Source organism: Salvelinus fontinalis, chromosome 38 (genome assembly GCF_029448725.1).
Source record: "Salvelinus fontinalis isolate EN_2023a chromosome 38, ASM2944872v1, whole genome shotgun sequence".
Taxonomy (NCBI): Eukaryota; Metazoa; Chordata; class Actinopteri; order Salmoniformes; family Salmonidae; genus Salvelinus; species Salvelinus fontinalis.
The window spans coordinates 4,098,791-4,113,862 of NC_074702.1; the positions used below are offsets into that span (position 1 = coordinate 4,098,791).

At 45.6% G+C, this 15,072-nt stretch overlaps 2 protein-coding genes across 4 annotated transcripts; both read right to left on the reverse strand.

The window, feature by feature from the left end:
• Positions 1-512: 512 nt before the first annotated feature.
• LOC129837096 (fibrinogen alpha-1 chain-like) lies at positions 513-5,456 on the reverse strand. Its single transcript, XM_055903013.1, has 6 exons — positions 5,335-5,456; positions 2,742-2,853; positions 2,468-2,568; positions 2,098-2,199; positions 1,559-1,777; positions 513-1,362 (listed from the first exon to the last, which is right to left on the reverse strand). Exons 2-6 carry the CDS (start codon positions 2,832-2,834, stop codon positions 513-515), a joined length of 1,365 nt encoding a protein of 454 aa, XP_055758988.1. The 5' UTR covers positions 2,835-2,853; positions 5,335-5,456.
• Positions 5,457-6,313: 857 nt separating this feature from the next.
• Positions 6,314-14,485, reverse strand: LOC129837381 (chromobox protein homolog 3-like). Of its 3 annotated transcripts, none has more exons than XM_055903507.1 (5): positions 14,279-14,485; positions 13,554-13,765; positions 13,128-13,299; positions 9,772-9,911; positions 6,314-8,827 (listed from the first exon to the last, which is right to left on the reverse strand). In XM_055903507.1, exons 2-5 carry the CDS (start codon positions 13,757-13,759, stop codon positions 8,707-8,709), a joined length of 639 nt encoding a protein of 212 aa, XP_055759482.1. In that variant the 5' UTR covers positions 13,760-13,765; positions 14,279-14,485; the 3' UTR covers positions 6,314-8,706. The 3 variants fall into 3 exon arrangements, with proteins under 3 accessions (XP_055759482.1, XP_055759480.1, XP_055759481.1); XM_055903505.1 differs by having other exon boundaries at positions 9,772-9,914; positions 14,279-14,483; XM_055903506.1 differs by lacking the exon at positions 14,279-14,485 and adding an exon at positions 14,106-14,272 and having other exon boundaries at positions 9,772-9,914.
• Between the last annotated feature and the right edge of the window lie 587 nt (positions 14,486-15,072).

Genomic DNA, 15,072 nt, shown 5'->3' on the forward strand with positions numbered 1-15,072 from the left:
GAGCTAGGGTCTCTTCCTGGTCGTGGTTAGGTCTGGTCCTATCAGGTAGAGACAGCGCTAGGGTCTCTTCCTGGTTGGGGTTAGGTCTGGTCCTATCCGGTAGAGACAGAGCTAGGGTCTCTTCCTGGTTGGGGTTAGGTCTGGTCCTGTCAGGCAGAGACAGCGCTAGGGTCTCTTCCTGGTTGTGGTTAGGTCTGGTCCTATCAGGTAGAGACAGAGCTAGGGTCTCTTCCTGGTTGGGGTTAGGTCTAGTCTTATCAGGCAGAGACAGAGCTAGGGTCTCTTCCTGGTTGGGGTTAGGTCTGGTCCTGTCAGGCAGAGACAGCGCTAGGGTCTCTTCCTGGTTGGGGTTAGGTCTGGTCCTATCAGGTAGAGACAGCGCTAGGGTCTCTTCCTGGTTGGGGTTAGGTCTGGTCCTATCAGGCAGAGACAGAGCTAGGGTCTCTTCCTGGTTGGGGTTAGGTCTGGTCCTATCAGGCAGAGACAGAGCTAGGGTCTCTTCCTGGTTGGGGTTAGGTCTGCTTCTCAGGCAGAGACAGCGCTAGGGTCTCTTCCTGGTTGGGGTTAGGTCTGGTCCTATCAGGCAGAGACAGAGCTAGGGTCTCTTCCTGGTTGGGGTTAGCTCTGGTTCTATCAGGTAGAGACAGAGCTAGGGTCTCTTCCTGGTTGGGGTTAGGTCTGGTCCTATCAGGCAGAGACAGCGCTAGGGTCTCTTCCTGGTTGGGGTTAGGTCTGGTCCTGTCAGGTAGAGACAGAGCTAGGGTCTCTTCCTGGTTGGGGTTAGGTCTGGTCCTATCAGGCAGAGACAGAGCTAGGGTCTCTTCCTGGTTGGGGTTAGGTCTGGTCCTATCAGGTAGAGACAGAGCTAGGGTCTCTTCCTGGTCGTGGTTAGGTCTGGTCCTATCAGGTAGAGACAGAGCTAGGGTCTCTTCCTGGCTGTGGTAAGGTCTGGTCCTATCAGGTAAAGACAGAGCTAGGGTCTCTTCCTGGCTGTGGTAAGGTCTGGTCCTATCAGGTAGAGACAGAGCTAGGGTCTCTTCCTGGCTGTGGTAAGGTCTGGTCCTATCAGGTAGAGACAGAGCTAGGGTATCTTCCTGGTTGGGGTTAGGTCTGGTCCTATCAGGTAGAGACAGAGCTAGGGTATCTTCCTGGTTGGGGTTAGGTCTGGTCCTATCAGGTAGAGACAGAGCTAGGGTCTCTTCCTGGCTGTGGTAAGGTCTGGTCCTATCAGGTAGAGACAGAGCTAGGGTCTCTTCCTGGTTGTGGTTAGGTCTGGTCCTATCAGGTAGAGACAGAGCTAGGGTCTCTGGGGGTGAGGAAGCAGTTCCATCTTTACTGCTGGGCTCCGGCTCTACAAACCCACTGAAAAAAGAGACACATACTGTACAATTAAATTCAACTGCCCTGGACAGAGAATTCCAATTCAACTGTAATCATATGTCGCACTTTCTTTTAGGTTGGACTTTTACATACATTGTGCGTGTGTGTGTGTGTGTCTAATGTTTGTGTGTGTGTGTGTGTGTGTGTGTGTGTGTGTGTGCTTGTGAGGCCTACCTACCTAACAGAGTCGGAGTCACAGGACTCCTTGCGGCTGGTCTCTAACAGGTCCTCCTGGGAGTGGAAGCGTTGCAGTTTGCAGCCGCAGCCCAGCACGGCCTGGGACACAGAGTAATGGGTTCTCCCTGAGGCGCAGGCCTCTATCTGGGACACCCCCAGCTCCGACTGCAGGAAGAGGTGCAGACAGCTGTCTGACAGAAGCAGATTACTCTCCAGGGTCCTAGCATCAAATACAAATGGGCATATTAGAAAATGGAACTCTGGTACTATACCAACAGACCCATAAATACAAATGGATATTCATGGTATGTTGATTTGTTTAACATTAGTCAAATAGGACCTACTACAGCGTCTATTGTTCCCTACCGCCAGAAACACAGAGGAAGCACAACCTAGTGCAGCAACGAGGAGGCATATGGATATGTGTAAGAAATGTTTAGTAGGCCTTTAACCCTTGAGTATAACCTGTTGTTTTTCTAGTAATTTTTGAGAACTATTTTTCTTGTTATGTTTTGTAATGTTTGTTAGGAGGACACTCACAGTTGAAGGAACTTCTGGAGACCCTTCATCCTCTCTGTGATCTGCTGGGCGTTGTTCAGGCTAAAGAAAGGGTTCTTAGGTGGTAGTTCAGGTAGCTGGACCCTGGAAACGGAGACAATCAAATCAAAACACACTTAAAGGGGCAATCTGGGATTGGTACATCCATTTTTTGGACTGTTTAATTAATTATATATAGTCATTGATTCTTAAAGAATATAAAATAATTGGCACCTTTTTTTAACAACTACTAGTTAGAGACACAAGACATGTGGAAGTATTTTCATTATGTACATTTGTTAAATGTGTCCCCAGCTATCTTAGGTGAATATGCTATACATATAGAGTATGCCATCCTCCTATGAATACCCACATGAGTAGGGAGTTTGCCTGTAGTTTCTGCCGGAGCCAGACGAACTCCCGGTACCTTCTCCTCACACAGGAGATCTTCTTAGTGAAGCAGACACTGTTGGTCTGAGGAGAGACAACAGCAGTTTAACACTGATATTCCATCAGCCGTATGAACAGGACCCTTACCTTAACCATAGCCTTAACCTAAATTTAACCAATTTGGAAATTAAATATTGGTTTGCACGTCAGCCACATCCCCTTCATTTTCCCCCATTGTCTCAGGACATCATACTTACATGTATACAGATTTCATAGTCCATGTGGGCATGCCAGAAGTCATTCTTCTGAATCCGAGGATCCCGAACCCAGACACTGATAAACTGCTCCATGGGGAGGAGAGGAGAGAGACTGAGGAGGTAAGGAGAGAGACTGAGGAGGTAAGGAGAGAGACTGAGGAGGAGAGGTGAGAGACTGAAGAGGTAAGGAGAGACTGAGTCACACTTAACTAAACTGTGGATGAGAAGTGAGAATGTACGGTCTGAGGCAAAGATGGAAGTTTTACAGGACAGAAATACAGGAAGTGCAATCATTGACTCACTCCAACTCTACAGATGTAGGATTTTAATTTGATCACTCTTTTGTTGCTGAGCATTGTCTTCCACAGCAGGAAATGCAAACTTGTATTGTTATTCGAGTTTTAAAAAGGCTTCTAAAGTTTGTAATTTCCACTTTGAAATTTCAGACTTGATTTGCCCTAACAAAAAACGTATCAACCCTACAAAACTGTCCATTCATTATAATCCACATAATAATTCACATTTCCTGTTTCTGCAGGAGCTGCCTCCAATTAAGATCCTACATCTGTTTACCCTGTGACATTTACAGGTTGGTCCAGTTTATTTTACCGTGCCGCAGAGTGAAAGCAGAAGTAGTGCTGATCTCTCTCTCTTACACCATCTGATCTGGCATTTACAGTATGTTTTCAAGAGGAGTTAAACATCTTTAGATCTGTAGATTTCTACCCACAGTACTATCCAGCTAGTTCAACCTACTGAAGCAGGAAGAGACCCCCACACCGACCCTCACTGGGCAACATTACCCACAGTACTATCCAGCTAGTTCAACCTACTGAAGCAGGAAGAGACCCCCACACCGATCCTCACTGGGCAACACTACCCACAGTACTATCCAGCTAGTTCAACCTACTGAAGCAGGAAGAGACCCCCACACCGACCCTCACTGGGCAACATTACCCACAGTACTATCCAGCTAGTTCAACCTACTGAAGCAGGAAGAGACCCCCACACCGACCCTCACTGGGCAACATTACCCACAGTACTATCCAGCTAGTTCAACCTACTGAAGCAGGAAGAGACCCCCACACCGACCCTCACTGGGCAACACTACCCACAGTACTATCCAGCTAGTTCAACCTACTGAAGCAGGAAGAGACCCCCACACCGACCCTCACTGGGCAACACTACCCACAGTACTATCCAGCTAGTTCAACCTACTGAAGCAGGAAGAGACCCCCACACCGACCCTCACTGGGCAACATTACCCACAGTACTATCCAGCTAGTTCAACCTACTGAAGCAGGAAGAGACCCCCACACCGACCCTCACTGGGCAACATTACCCACAGTACTATCCAGCTAGTTCAACCTACTGAAGCAGGAAGAGACCCCCACACCGACCCTCACTGGGCAACACTACCCACAGTACTATCCAGCTAGTTCAACCTACTGAAGCAGGAAGAGACCCCCACACCGACCCTCACTGGGCAACACTACCCACAGTACTATCCAGCTAGTTCAACCTACTGAAGCAGGAAGAGACCCCCACACCGACCCTCACTGGGCAACACTACCCACAGTACTATCCAGCTAGTTCAACCTACTGAAGCAGGAAGAGACCCCCACACCGACCCTCACTGGGCAACATTACCCACAGTACTATCCAGCTAGTTCAACCTACTGAAGCAGGAAGAGACCCCCACACCGACCCTCACTGGGCAACATTACCCACAGTACTATCCAGCTAGTTCAACCTACTGAAGCAGGAAGAGACCCCCACACCGATCCTCACTGGGCAACATTACCCACAGTACTATCCAGCTAGTTCAACCTACTGAAGCAGGAAGAGACCCCCACACCGACCCTCACTGGGCAACATTACCCACAGTACTATCCAGCTAGTTCAACCTACTGAAGCAGGAAGAGACCCCCACACCGATCCTCACTGGGCAACATTACCCACAGTACTATCCAGCTAGTTCAACCTACTGAAGCAGGAAGAGACCCCCACACCGACCCTCACTGGGCAACATTACCCACAGTACTATCCAGCTAGTTCAACCTACTGAAGCCGGAAGAGACCCCCACACCGACCCTCACTGGGCAACATTACCCACAGTACTATCCAGCTAGTTCAACCTACTGAAGCAGGAAGAGACCCCCACACCGACCCTCACTGGGCAACATTACCCACAGTACTATCCAGCTAGTTCAACCTACTGAAGCAGGAAGAGACCCCCACACCGACCCTCACTGGGCAACATTACCCACAGTACTATCCAGCTAGTTCAACCTACTGAAGCAGGAAGAGACCCCCACACCGACCCTCATTGGGCAACATTACCCACAGTACTATCCAGCTAGTTCAACCTACTGAAGCAGGAAGAGACCCCCACACCGACCCTCACTGGGCAACATTACCCACAGTACTATCCAGCTAGTTCAACCTACTGAAGCAGGAAGAGACCCCCACACCGACCCTCACTGGGCAACATTACCCACAGTACTATTACATGATACACTGAAAATGATATCTAAAATCTCAGACACACATAGACTTCCCATCGAATTGATTGATAAGACTCCAGTCGTACCTGGAACACAAGGTTGTCAATCACTTCTCTCATTCTTCAAGTTCAGATCCCGATCAGATCAAATCCACAGTGGACTGGGGAATGAATGAATGGTATGTTCTGAGAGAACGGCTGATCCTTGTCCTCTTTATGATGGACAAACAGGTCTGAAGGTGTCCAGTCACAGGACCGAGGAACACCTTGTGCTGCTTCCATAAACCTCTGATATAAAACATGTTATTGTGTACCATATAAGGTAACGGAGACGTTCCGTCTGTATTTGTTGTTGGTCTGTTGGACCGTCTGACCTGGAAGTACCTAATAAAACACTATACAGCCCTAGGATCAGGATCGTAACGACAATGACCGTGATACAACCCTAGGATCAGGATCGTTACGACAATGACCGTGATAGAACCCTATACAACCCTAGGATCAGGATCGTAACGACAATGACCGTGATAGAACCCTAGGATCAGGATCGTAACGACAATGACCGTGATAGAACCGCTGCTGTTGTCTAGTAAGACAGTGTGTAGTAACCAGCACTGTCTTTGCCTCTTGACCTGGACGACAATTGCAATGTCACTGTGTGTTTATATGTGACACTGCAAAGCTCGTTCTGCTGAGCTTCCTCGTTTGAATCCCATTCCATAGAGTACTTGAGCACACCTGGAAGGCACAGGGGTGTTGATGTGTATCCACATAGTACAAATACAACTGTCATTTCTCTATGGCTGTATCTCTTTCTCTGGTCATCAAATCTACTGAACAAGGTCTTACTGTAGCTTATAAGGTACCATCTTGTTAAGGTACAATCCACAATATTTGCTGCTGTACAATGGTCATCCAATGAGTAATATATTCTCATTAATTCTTGAAGAATATAATTTATAAATGCAGTCTTCGTACAACTGTCCCAAAACGTGATTGTACATTCGTTGTTTGTGTTTGTTGTCATTGAGTCTTTGTGAATGTGAATGATCTGAGAAACAGGACATTAAAGGCTCACAGGGTGACAGCTACCTTTATTCACAGACAGACACTTCACAGGTCAAAGGTCAACAGGTACAGTAACTTAGTCAGTCAGAGGCAGCCCAGAACAAAAGGTTCAACAGAATGGCAGAGTATCAAATGGCAAACCATTCCCTATATAGTGCACTACAAAGGAAGTAGGGGTCTGTTTGGGATGCAGACATTGCCTCATAACATTCCATTGTCCCATAACATTCCAGTCATGGGAGAGGTGCACAATGAATACAGTGTCAGTCATTTTGTGTAGGGACTAGAGTTAGTCCTGAACATATATAACTCTGGGCCCCTTAACAAAACAATGATTTATCAGTAACAAATACAGGTTGGTGGATAAATATTTGGTTAAGAGTAGCCGAGAACAATCAGTGACTGGGTAAAATTAACATAATCATATCAGTTATACTTTTTTCATATGTGACGTCACATTTTGATCAGAGTAACTCATCAAATCCCCATGGTCACTAACAGAACCCTTGGTTGTGTTCTACATCAAACAGTATACCGTCTACTATCATGTTCTACATTATACAGTATACCGTCTACTATCATGTTCTACATCAAACAGCATACCGTCTACTATCATGTTCTACATTAAACAGCATACCGTCTACTATCATGTTCTACATCAAACAGCATACCGTCTACTATCATGTTCTACATTAAACAGTATACCGTCTACTATCATGTTCTACATCAAACAGCATACCGTCTACTATCATGTTCTACATTAAACAGCATACCGTCTACTATCATGTTCTACATCAAACAGCATACCGTCTACTATCATGTTCTACATCAAACAGCATACCGTCTACTATCATGTTCTACATTAAACAGTATACCGTCTACTATCACGTTCTACATTAAACAGCATACCGTCTACTATCATGTTCTACATTAAACAGTATACCGTCTACTATCACGTTCTACATCAAACAGTATACTGTCTACTATCATGTTCTACATCAAACAGTATACTGTCTACTATCATGTTCTACATCAAACAGTATACTGTCTACTATCACGTTCTACATCAAACAGTATACTGTCTACTATCATTCAACACTTTTCTACATTTGTCAGTAAACTAAATGTAACACATTTATCAACTTTGAATCGCACACACACAGAAAAAGTACAATATCAAGGATGGTGGCAAAAAGTAAATGGTGCAGATATCATATTAGGTGACCAGTAGTTATCTATTGAGTGTAATGCACAGTGAACCCAATACTATACAATACTACTATACTTAATAAAACAACAGACATCTCACAGTGGACCCATTACTATACAAGATAAGTATCCTACTTAACAAAACAACAGACATCTCACAGTGAACCCATTACTATACAAGAGAAGTATCCTACTTAATAAAACACCAGACATCTCACAGTGGACCCATTACTATACAAGATAAGTATCCTACTTAATAAAACAACAGACATCTCACAGTGAACCCATTACTATACAAGATAAGTATCCTACTTAATAAAACAACAGACATCTCACAGTGAACCCATTACTATACAAGATAAGTATCCTACTTAATAAAACAACAGACATCTCACAGTGAACCCATTACTATACAAGATAAGTATCCTACTTAATAAAACAACAGACATCTCACAGTGGAAGAGCCGGAGGGAGAGCCTTGTGACCAAGGTGCCCCAGAGGCAGAAGATACAAGAACCTACATCTACTACTAAAGTCCAATACAATCACATGGGGTTCTATGACCACAGTATCAGTAGTCACACAGAACACAGTGTCCACAGTGATTCAGTCTGCTACAGTACATGAAGACACTGGGAGAGGAATGCCAAGGGTTAGTTTCAACTCTTCAAACGTAGTGGAAGCACATCCAGTCACTTTAAAAAAAAACAAAGACATGTAATCCAGAGAGATACTCGCACACTTCGCCAGGCTTTGACAAAGAGCTTCGGGTTGAGATGTTGTACAATAGACTGGGAGGAGCATTCATCAGTGTGAACTGTCTGCCTTCATTTCCTTAGTTTCAACTCAATCAGAGCCACAGAGAGAGATAGACGTCTCTATGAATGGTTCTGAACCCCCAAAGGCATTGTGACCTCACCCAGCACCACAGGAAGCAGGAAGAGGCCCAGCCAACCCCGTAGAGGGATTTTACACCTGCCATGATGACTCAATCTACCTGCAGCAGGACATTGTTTCACACACTGTGCCTTTAATGTCAGCTCAAGGAGGACCTTGGTTTGCTGGAGGAGAAATTAACCTATGAGATGCCTACAGATGCTTGTCAGTTCATATTCATACTTGTGTACTCACATGCACACACTCTACGACACACACACACACACACACACACACACACACCCTTTACTGGTCCTCGTCCCCAGAGTGCCAGGTGAGTTTGTCCTCGTAGAAGCCTACAACCATCTCAGGATACCTGGCGCTGGCCTCCCTGGCTGACAGCAGGGCCACCTCGTCACGGTTCTTCCTGTCCCACACAGGGATACAAGACATTATTAGAATTATTATACTGCCCCTATGACATATTATTACACAGATAACATCTTTACACGTGTAGAGAGAGAGAGACTACAACGGGGAGGGGGGCAATGTCCACTTCTTTCTGTTGGTCAGAGCACATCATTATAACTACTCTGGTGCTGTTCTTTCTGTTGGTCAGAGCACATCATTATAACTACTCTGGTGCTGTTCTTTCTGTTGGTCAGAGCACATCATTATAACTACTCTGGTGCTGTTCTTTCTGTTGGTCAGAGCACATCATTATAACTACTCTGGTGCTGTTCTTTCTGTTGGTCAGAGCACATCATTATAACTACTCTGGTGCTGTTCTTTCTGTTGGTCAGAGCACATCATTATAACTACTCTGGTGCTGTTCTTTCTGTTGGTCAGAGCACATCATTATAACTACTCTGGTGCTGTTCTTTCTGTTGGTCAGAGCACATCATTATAACTACTCTGGTGCTGTTCTTTCTGTTGGTCAGAGCACATCATTATAACTACTCTGGTGCTGTTCTTTCTGTTGGTCAGAGCACATCATTATAACTACTCTGGTGCTGTTCTTTCTGTTGGTCAGAGCACATCATTATAACTACTCTGGTGCTGTTCTTTCTGTTGGTCAGAGCACATCATTATAACTACTCTGGTGCTGTTCTTTCTGTTGGTCAGAGCACATCATTATAACTACTCTGGTGCTGTTGCACAATCAAAAGTCTTTACCAGAAATGACTAGTATGTTTGCGGAATGTAGCCTACAATAGTCTGTTGCTGCCTGGCATACAGTCAGGAAGACAAGAGGAACCAGTTGTGTGACAAGAGAGTTTTTATTCTAAAAACAACAGACAACATCTGCCAACTTGGAATGTTGGTGTTTGTTGCAGTTTGTTGTGGCAGAATGGAAGTGGTTAACTGTACCATTTGATGAGGAACATGAGTTCTCCGTGTCTGTCTGTGGAGCCGATGATACGTTCAGGTTCCAGGGGGCAGGTGAGGGCAGTAGGAGAATCCTGGTCAGCTGGTTCCTGGAGGTCATTATGTCTCTGCTCGCTGTACACCTGCTGGGAGGACAACACAACACAGCTGACCAGTCAGAGGGATTGACTCGGTACCGGTACCCCCTGTATATAGCCTCCACATTGACTCGGTACCGGTACCCCCTGTATATAGCCTCCACATTGACTCGGTACCGGAACCCCCTGTATATAGCCTCCACATTGACTCGGTACTGGTACCCCCTGTATATAGCCTCCACATTGACTCGGTTCCGGTACCCCCTGTATATAGCCTCCACATTGACTCGGTACTGGTACCCCCTGTATATAGCCTCCACATTGACTCGGTACCGGTACCCCCTGTATATAGCCTCCACATTGACTCGGTACCGGTACCCCCTGTATATAGCCTCCACATTGACTTGGTACCGGTACCCACTGTATATAGCCTCCACATTGACTCGGTACCGGTACCCCCTGTATATAGCCTCCACATTGACTCTGTACCGGTACCCCCTGTATATAGCCTCCACATTGACTCTGTATGGTACCCCCTGTATATAGCCTCCACATTGACTCTGTACTGGTACCCCCTGTATATAGCCTCCACATTGACTCTGTACTGGTACCCCCTGTATATAGCCTCCACATTGACTCTGTATGGTACCCCCTGTATATAGCCTCCACATTGACTCTGTACCGGTACCCCCTGTATATAGCCTCCACATTGACTCTGTACCGGTACCCCCTGTATACAGCCTCCACATTGACTCGGTACCGGAACCCCCTGTATATAGCCTCCACATTGACTCGGTACCGGTACCCCCTGTATATAGCCTCCGCATTGACTCTGTACCGGTACACCCTGTATATAGCCTCCACATTGACTCTGTACCGGTACCCCCTGTATATAGCCTCCACATTGACTCTGTACCGGTACCCCCTGTATATAGCCTCCACATTGACTCTGTACCGGTACCCCCTGTATATAGCCTCCACATTGACTCTGTACCGGTACCCCCTGTATATAGCCTCCACATTGACTCTGTACCGGTACCCCCTGTATATAGCCTCCACATTGACTCTGTACCGGTACCCCCTGTATATAGCCTCCACATTGACTCTGTACCGGTACCCCCTGTATATAGCCTCCACATTGTTATTTTATTTTGCTGCTTTTTATTTTATTTTTTACTTTATTTTATTTAGTAAATATTTTTTAAACTCTATTAAACTCTATTTTTTAAACTCTATTCAAGAACTCTATTTCTTGAACCGCATTGTTGGTTAAGGGCTTGTTGGTAAGCAGTTCCCTGTTATGTCTACACCTGTTGTATTGTTAGAGGAGCATTATAATCATCTAAGGCAACGACTCAACGACTCAACGACTCTCTCCCCGTCTCAACGACTCTCTCCCCGTCTCAACGACTCTCTCCCCGTCTCAACGACTCTCTCCCCGTCTCAACGACTCTCTCCCCGTCTCAACGACTCTCTCCCCGTCTCAACGACTCTCTCCCCGTCTCAACGTCTCTCTCCCCGTCTCAACGTCTCTCTCCCCGTCTCAACGTCTCTCTCCCCGTCTCAACGACTCTCCCCCCGTCTCAACGTCTCTCCCCCCGTCTCAACGTCTCTCCCCCCGTCTCAACGTCTCTCCCCCCGTCTCAACGTCTCTCCCCCCGTCTCAACGTCTCTCTCCCCGTCTCAACGTCTCTCTCCCCGTCTCAACGTCTCTCTCCCCGTCTCAACGTCTCTCTCCCCGTCTCAACGTCTCTCTCCCCGTCTCAACGTCTCTCTCCCCGTCTCAACGTCTCTCTCCCCGTCTCAACGTCTCTCTCCCCGTCTCAACGTCTCTCTCCCCGTCTCAACCACTCAACAACTCTCTCCCCGTCTCAACCACTCAACAACTCTCTCCCCGTCTCAACGACTCTCTCCCCGTCTCAACGACTCTCTCCCCGTCTCAACGACTCTCTCCCCGTCTCAACGACTCTCTCCCCGTCTCAACGACTCTCTCCCCGTCTCAACGACTCTCTCCCCGTCTCAACGACTCTCTCCCCGTCTCAACGACTCTCTCCCCGTCTCAACGACTCTCTTCCCGTCTCAACGACTCTCTCCCCGTCTCAACGACTCAACAACTCTCTCCCCATCTCAATATTTAATAGATATAAGCGACACTGCACATGCTGAACAAAGATTTTTTGCTCAGGGGTTATAGACATTTTGTTTGTAATTTAGTCAAAGGGTTATTTAATCACTCTATAGTACTATGTGGAAGCTCAGTGCAGGCATGGAAAGTGGAAACATTGACTCCCAAGGGAACAATGAAACATGTGTATATCTGGAACAGAATGTCTGAATATCATTCTGGAATTAGAATGCCCCCTTCCTGGTTCTATTCCTATATCAGTCTGCGGAGGTAACTTCCTGGTTCTATTCCTATATCAGTCTGCGGAGGTAACTTTTCCACATTACTGTGGAGCTTTTATCATCATATAACAAATGTGTATTTTTGGGTACCGGTATTCTTACTCTATTCCATGATCATATAGTAATAGACCCACATACACTGATCTACAGACCAGTCTTCTATAGACCTACATACATACACTGATCTACAGACCAGTCTTCTATAGACATGAATAAACACACTGATCTACAGACCAGTCTTCTATAGACATGAATAAACACACTGATCTACAGACCAGTCTTCTATAGACATGAATAAACACACTGATCTACAGACCAGTCTTCTATTGACATGAATAAACACACTGATCTACAGACCAGTCTTCTATAGACATGAATAAACACACTGATCTACAGACCAGTCTTCTATTGACATGAATAAACACACTGATCTACAGACCAGTCTTCTATTGACATGAATAAACACACTGATCTACAGACCAGTCTTCTATAGACATGAATAAACACACTGATCTACAGACCAGTAGAAGACTTCTAACACACTGATCTACAGACCAGTCTTCTATAGACATGAATAAACACACTGATCTACAGACCAGTCTTCCATAGACATGAATAAACACACTGATCTACAGACCAGTCTTCTATTGACATGAATAAACACACTGATCTACAGACCAGTCACTCTGTCATCCCAGATCTCAGTCACTCTGTCATCCCAGATCTCAGTCACTGTCATCCCAGATCTCAGTCACTCTGTCATCCCAGATCTCAGTCACTCTGTCATCCCAGATCTCAGTCACTCTGTCATCCCAGATCTCAGTCACTCTGTCATCCCAGATCTCAGCCACTCACAATCTCCGTCTCCTGTCCTGCCAGTTCCTCTTTGGGGACTAGCTCTGGTTCCACCGGCCGTAGGTTCTCTTCCTCCACCTGATTCTCTCCAGACAAACAGAGGTTTCTCAGGAACTCTTCTATGAGTTCAGGACAGACCAAGTTGTCCTCGGGTTCCCAGGTGTTGTCAGCACTAGAGGCAGAAACAGTGTGAGTGTGTCTATGTACAGCAAGCTTTTAATATTAGCCACTGAAGAAATTAAATCAATTCATAGACACAACTATTTTTAACTAGTTTAGGATACTACTGAATATGTCCCAAATGGCCCCCTATTCCTTATATAGTGCACTAGTGTGTAATTATGTTCAAGAGTAGTGCGTTAGGGAATATGGTGCCATTTGGGAAGCCCCATGGTCTATTCAACTGTGTTGAAATGCTCTCCTTACTCAGTGAATCCTTTCCACTTCAGATAGTACTCTACTCTTCCATTGGAGACCCTTCGATGGATTATCTTCTCAACCACAAACTCCTGGACGACTGCTGCTGCTGCTGTTGTTGATACTGTTGTTGTTGTTGTTAATGGTGTCGGTGTTATTATTGTTGCGGTTATTGTTTCTGCCTTTCTCTGTTTCACATTCTGCTTTTTTCTCATTCTAACCTGCAGAGGGAAAATATATACTTCAAGTTAAGTGTAATTCAGAAAACTATCATTCAGAAAAATGTAGTAGCCTATTTAATTGTGTATTGTGAAGAGGCTATGGCTGTATTCACTCATACATATTATGTAAAATCTTTCACGCAACGTTATTACAATGTAACGCGAGCACAATATCGAGGTCCAGACAGAATATCGTCGTCATCACCATGTGGTTACATTGTAACGTCTAGCAGCTTCGGGTCAAGGGGACATACTATCGCAGCGTCGTTCTACGAGACATTGAAATCGCGCGTTCTGTACACATCTACTGTTGGTTACACATCTATCTCAATTTACATACTTTTTTTTACTGCGGACTCGCTGGTGAAATTACTAGAGGCTGCAACACTGCGGACTGCGGTCACTGACAAACATACACAAACTAGACGACTTAACAGCAAATGCATGTATCGTATGATTAACGCAAACGTAGACTAGGCTACATATCGAAGGCTATTTCTAATAAACACGTACGCTTTCAGTCCAACTTTGGCTGTGACAGAAATACGCTACGATGTAGCATACGCTGGAGCACGCTGATACAAAAACAATTAAAATGTGTCCAGTGGTTCGTTAGATGCGTAGCCAAATGCAAAAATGTTCTAGTGTCGTTACAAAAACTTTTCATGAATGAGTTAAATAAAGATGGCCGGGGTGGGAGCTCGGAGGAAGTGGTTGCCAAGGGGAGAGGTCAAGTCAGAAAAACCGGGAGGAGACAATGGGACATCCGCCAATCACAGACCGATCCGCGTGTCTGCTCTGTCTACAGTGGGAATTCGCGTTGGTTTACTACTGTGTAATTTAATAGTAGGATTTGGCTATACGCTCGGCTATAATGATGATTGTCAATAGCCGACGGGCATGAGGGAGAGAAGTTGCCTACGCTGTTAAAAGAAAGTGTTTTGTAACACTAAAACTATTTGGAACTGAGCTGCCACCATCGTTAAGGAGACGAAAGCTTAACTTTGCTGGAGTTTTGAAACACATGGGTGTAAGGGGTTATGAGACAGATTGAAGGTGTAGCCTACTGAAACATTCATCCTAAGGTGTTCTGAAACATGACGTGGTGTGTTGTAACGCGACATAGTCAAGCGTTGTGGAACACCTTGCCAGAGACTAGGAGCACTAACCAGGAAAAGGTTTAAAACACTACTATGACGTTTCGAGGCCTGTTTCATGCAGAATTAGAATCCTTATCCGTTGGTGTCGTTTCCTCTCTGTAAAGTTCCTAAACAATATAATTGTGTTTCGAATCCTGTCTAGTGCAG

Excerpts from the sequence above, each read along its gene's own strand:
- LOC129837096 (XM_055903013.1), bottom strand. The coding sequence starts at position 2,834 with ATGGAGCAGTTTATCAGTGTCTGGGTTCGGGATCCTCGGATTCAGAAG. Across the intron at positions 2,569-2,741 it reads ACTATGAAATCTGTATACAT|ACCAACAGTGTCTGCTTCAC; the intron begins GTAAGTATGATG and ends GTCTCTCCTCAG. Across the intron at positions 1,778-2,097 it reads CTCCAGAAGTTCCTTCAACT|GACCCTGGAGAGTAATCTGC; the intron begins GTGAGTGTCCTC and ends ATTTGATGCTAG.
- LOC129837381 (XM_055903505.1), bottom strand. The coding sequence starts at position 13,759 with ATGAGAAAAAAGCAGAATGTGAAACAGAGAAAGGCAGAAACAATAACC. Across the intron at positions 13,300-13,553 it reads AAGTGGAAAGGATTCACTGA|TGCTGACAACACCTGGGAAC; the intron begins GTAAGGAGAGCA and ends TTCTGCCTCTAG. Across the intron at positions 9,915-13,127 it reads CAGGACAGGAGACGGAGATT|CAGGTGTACAGCGAGCAGAG; the intron begins GTGAGTGGCTGA and ends TTGTCCTCCCAG.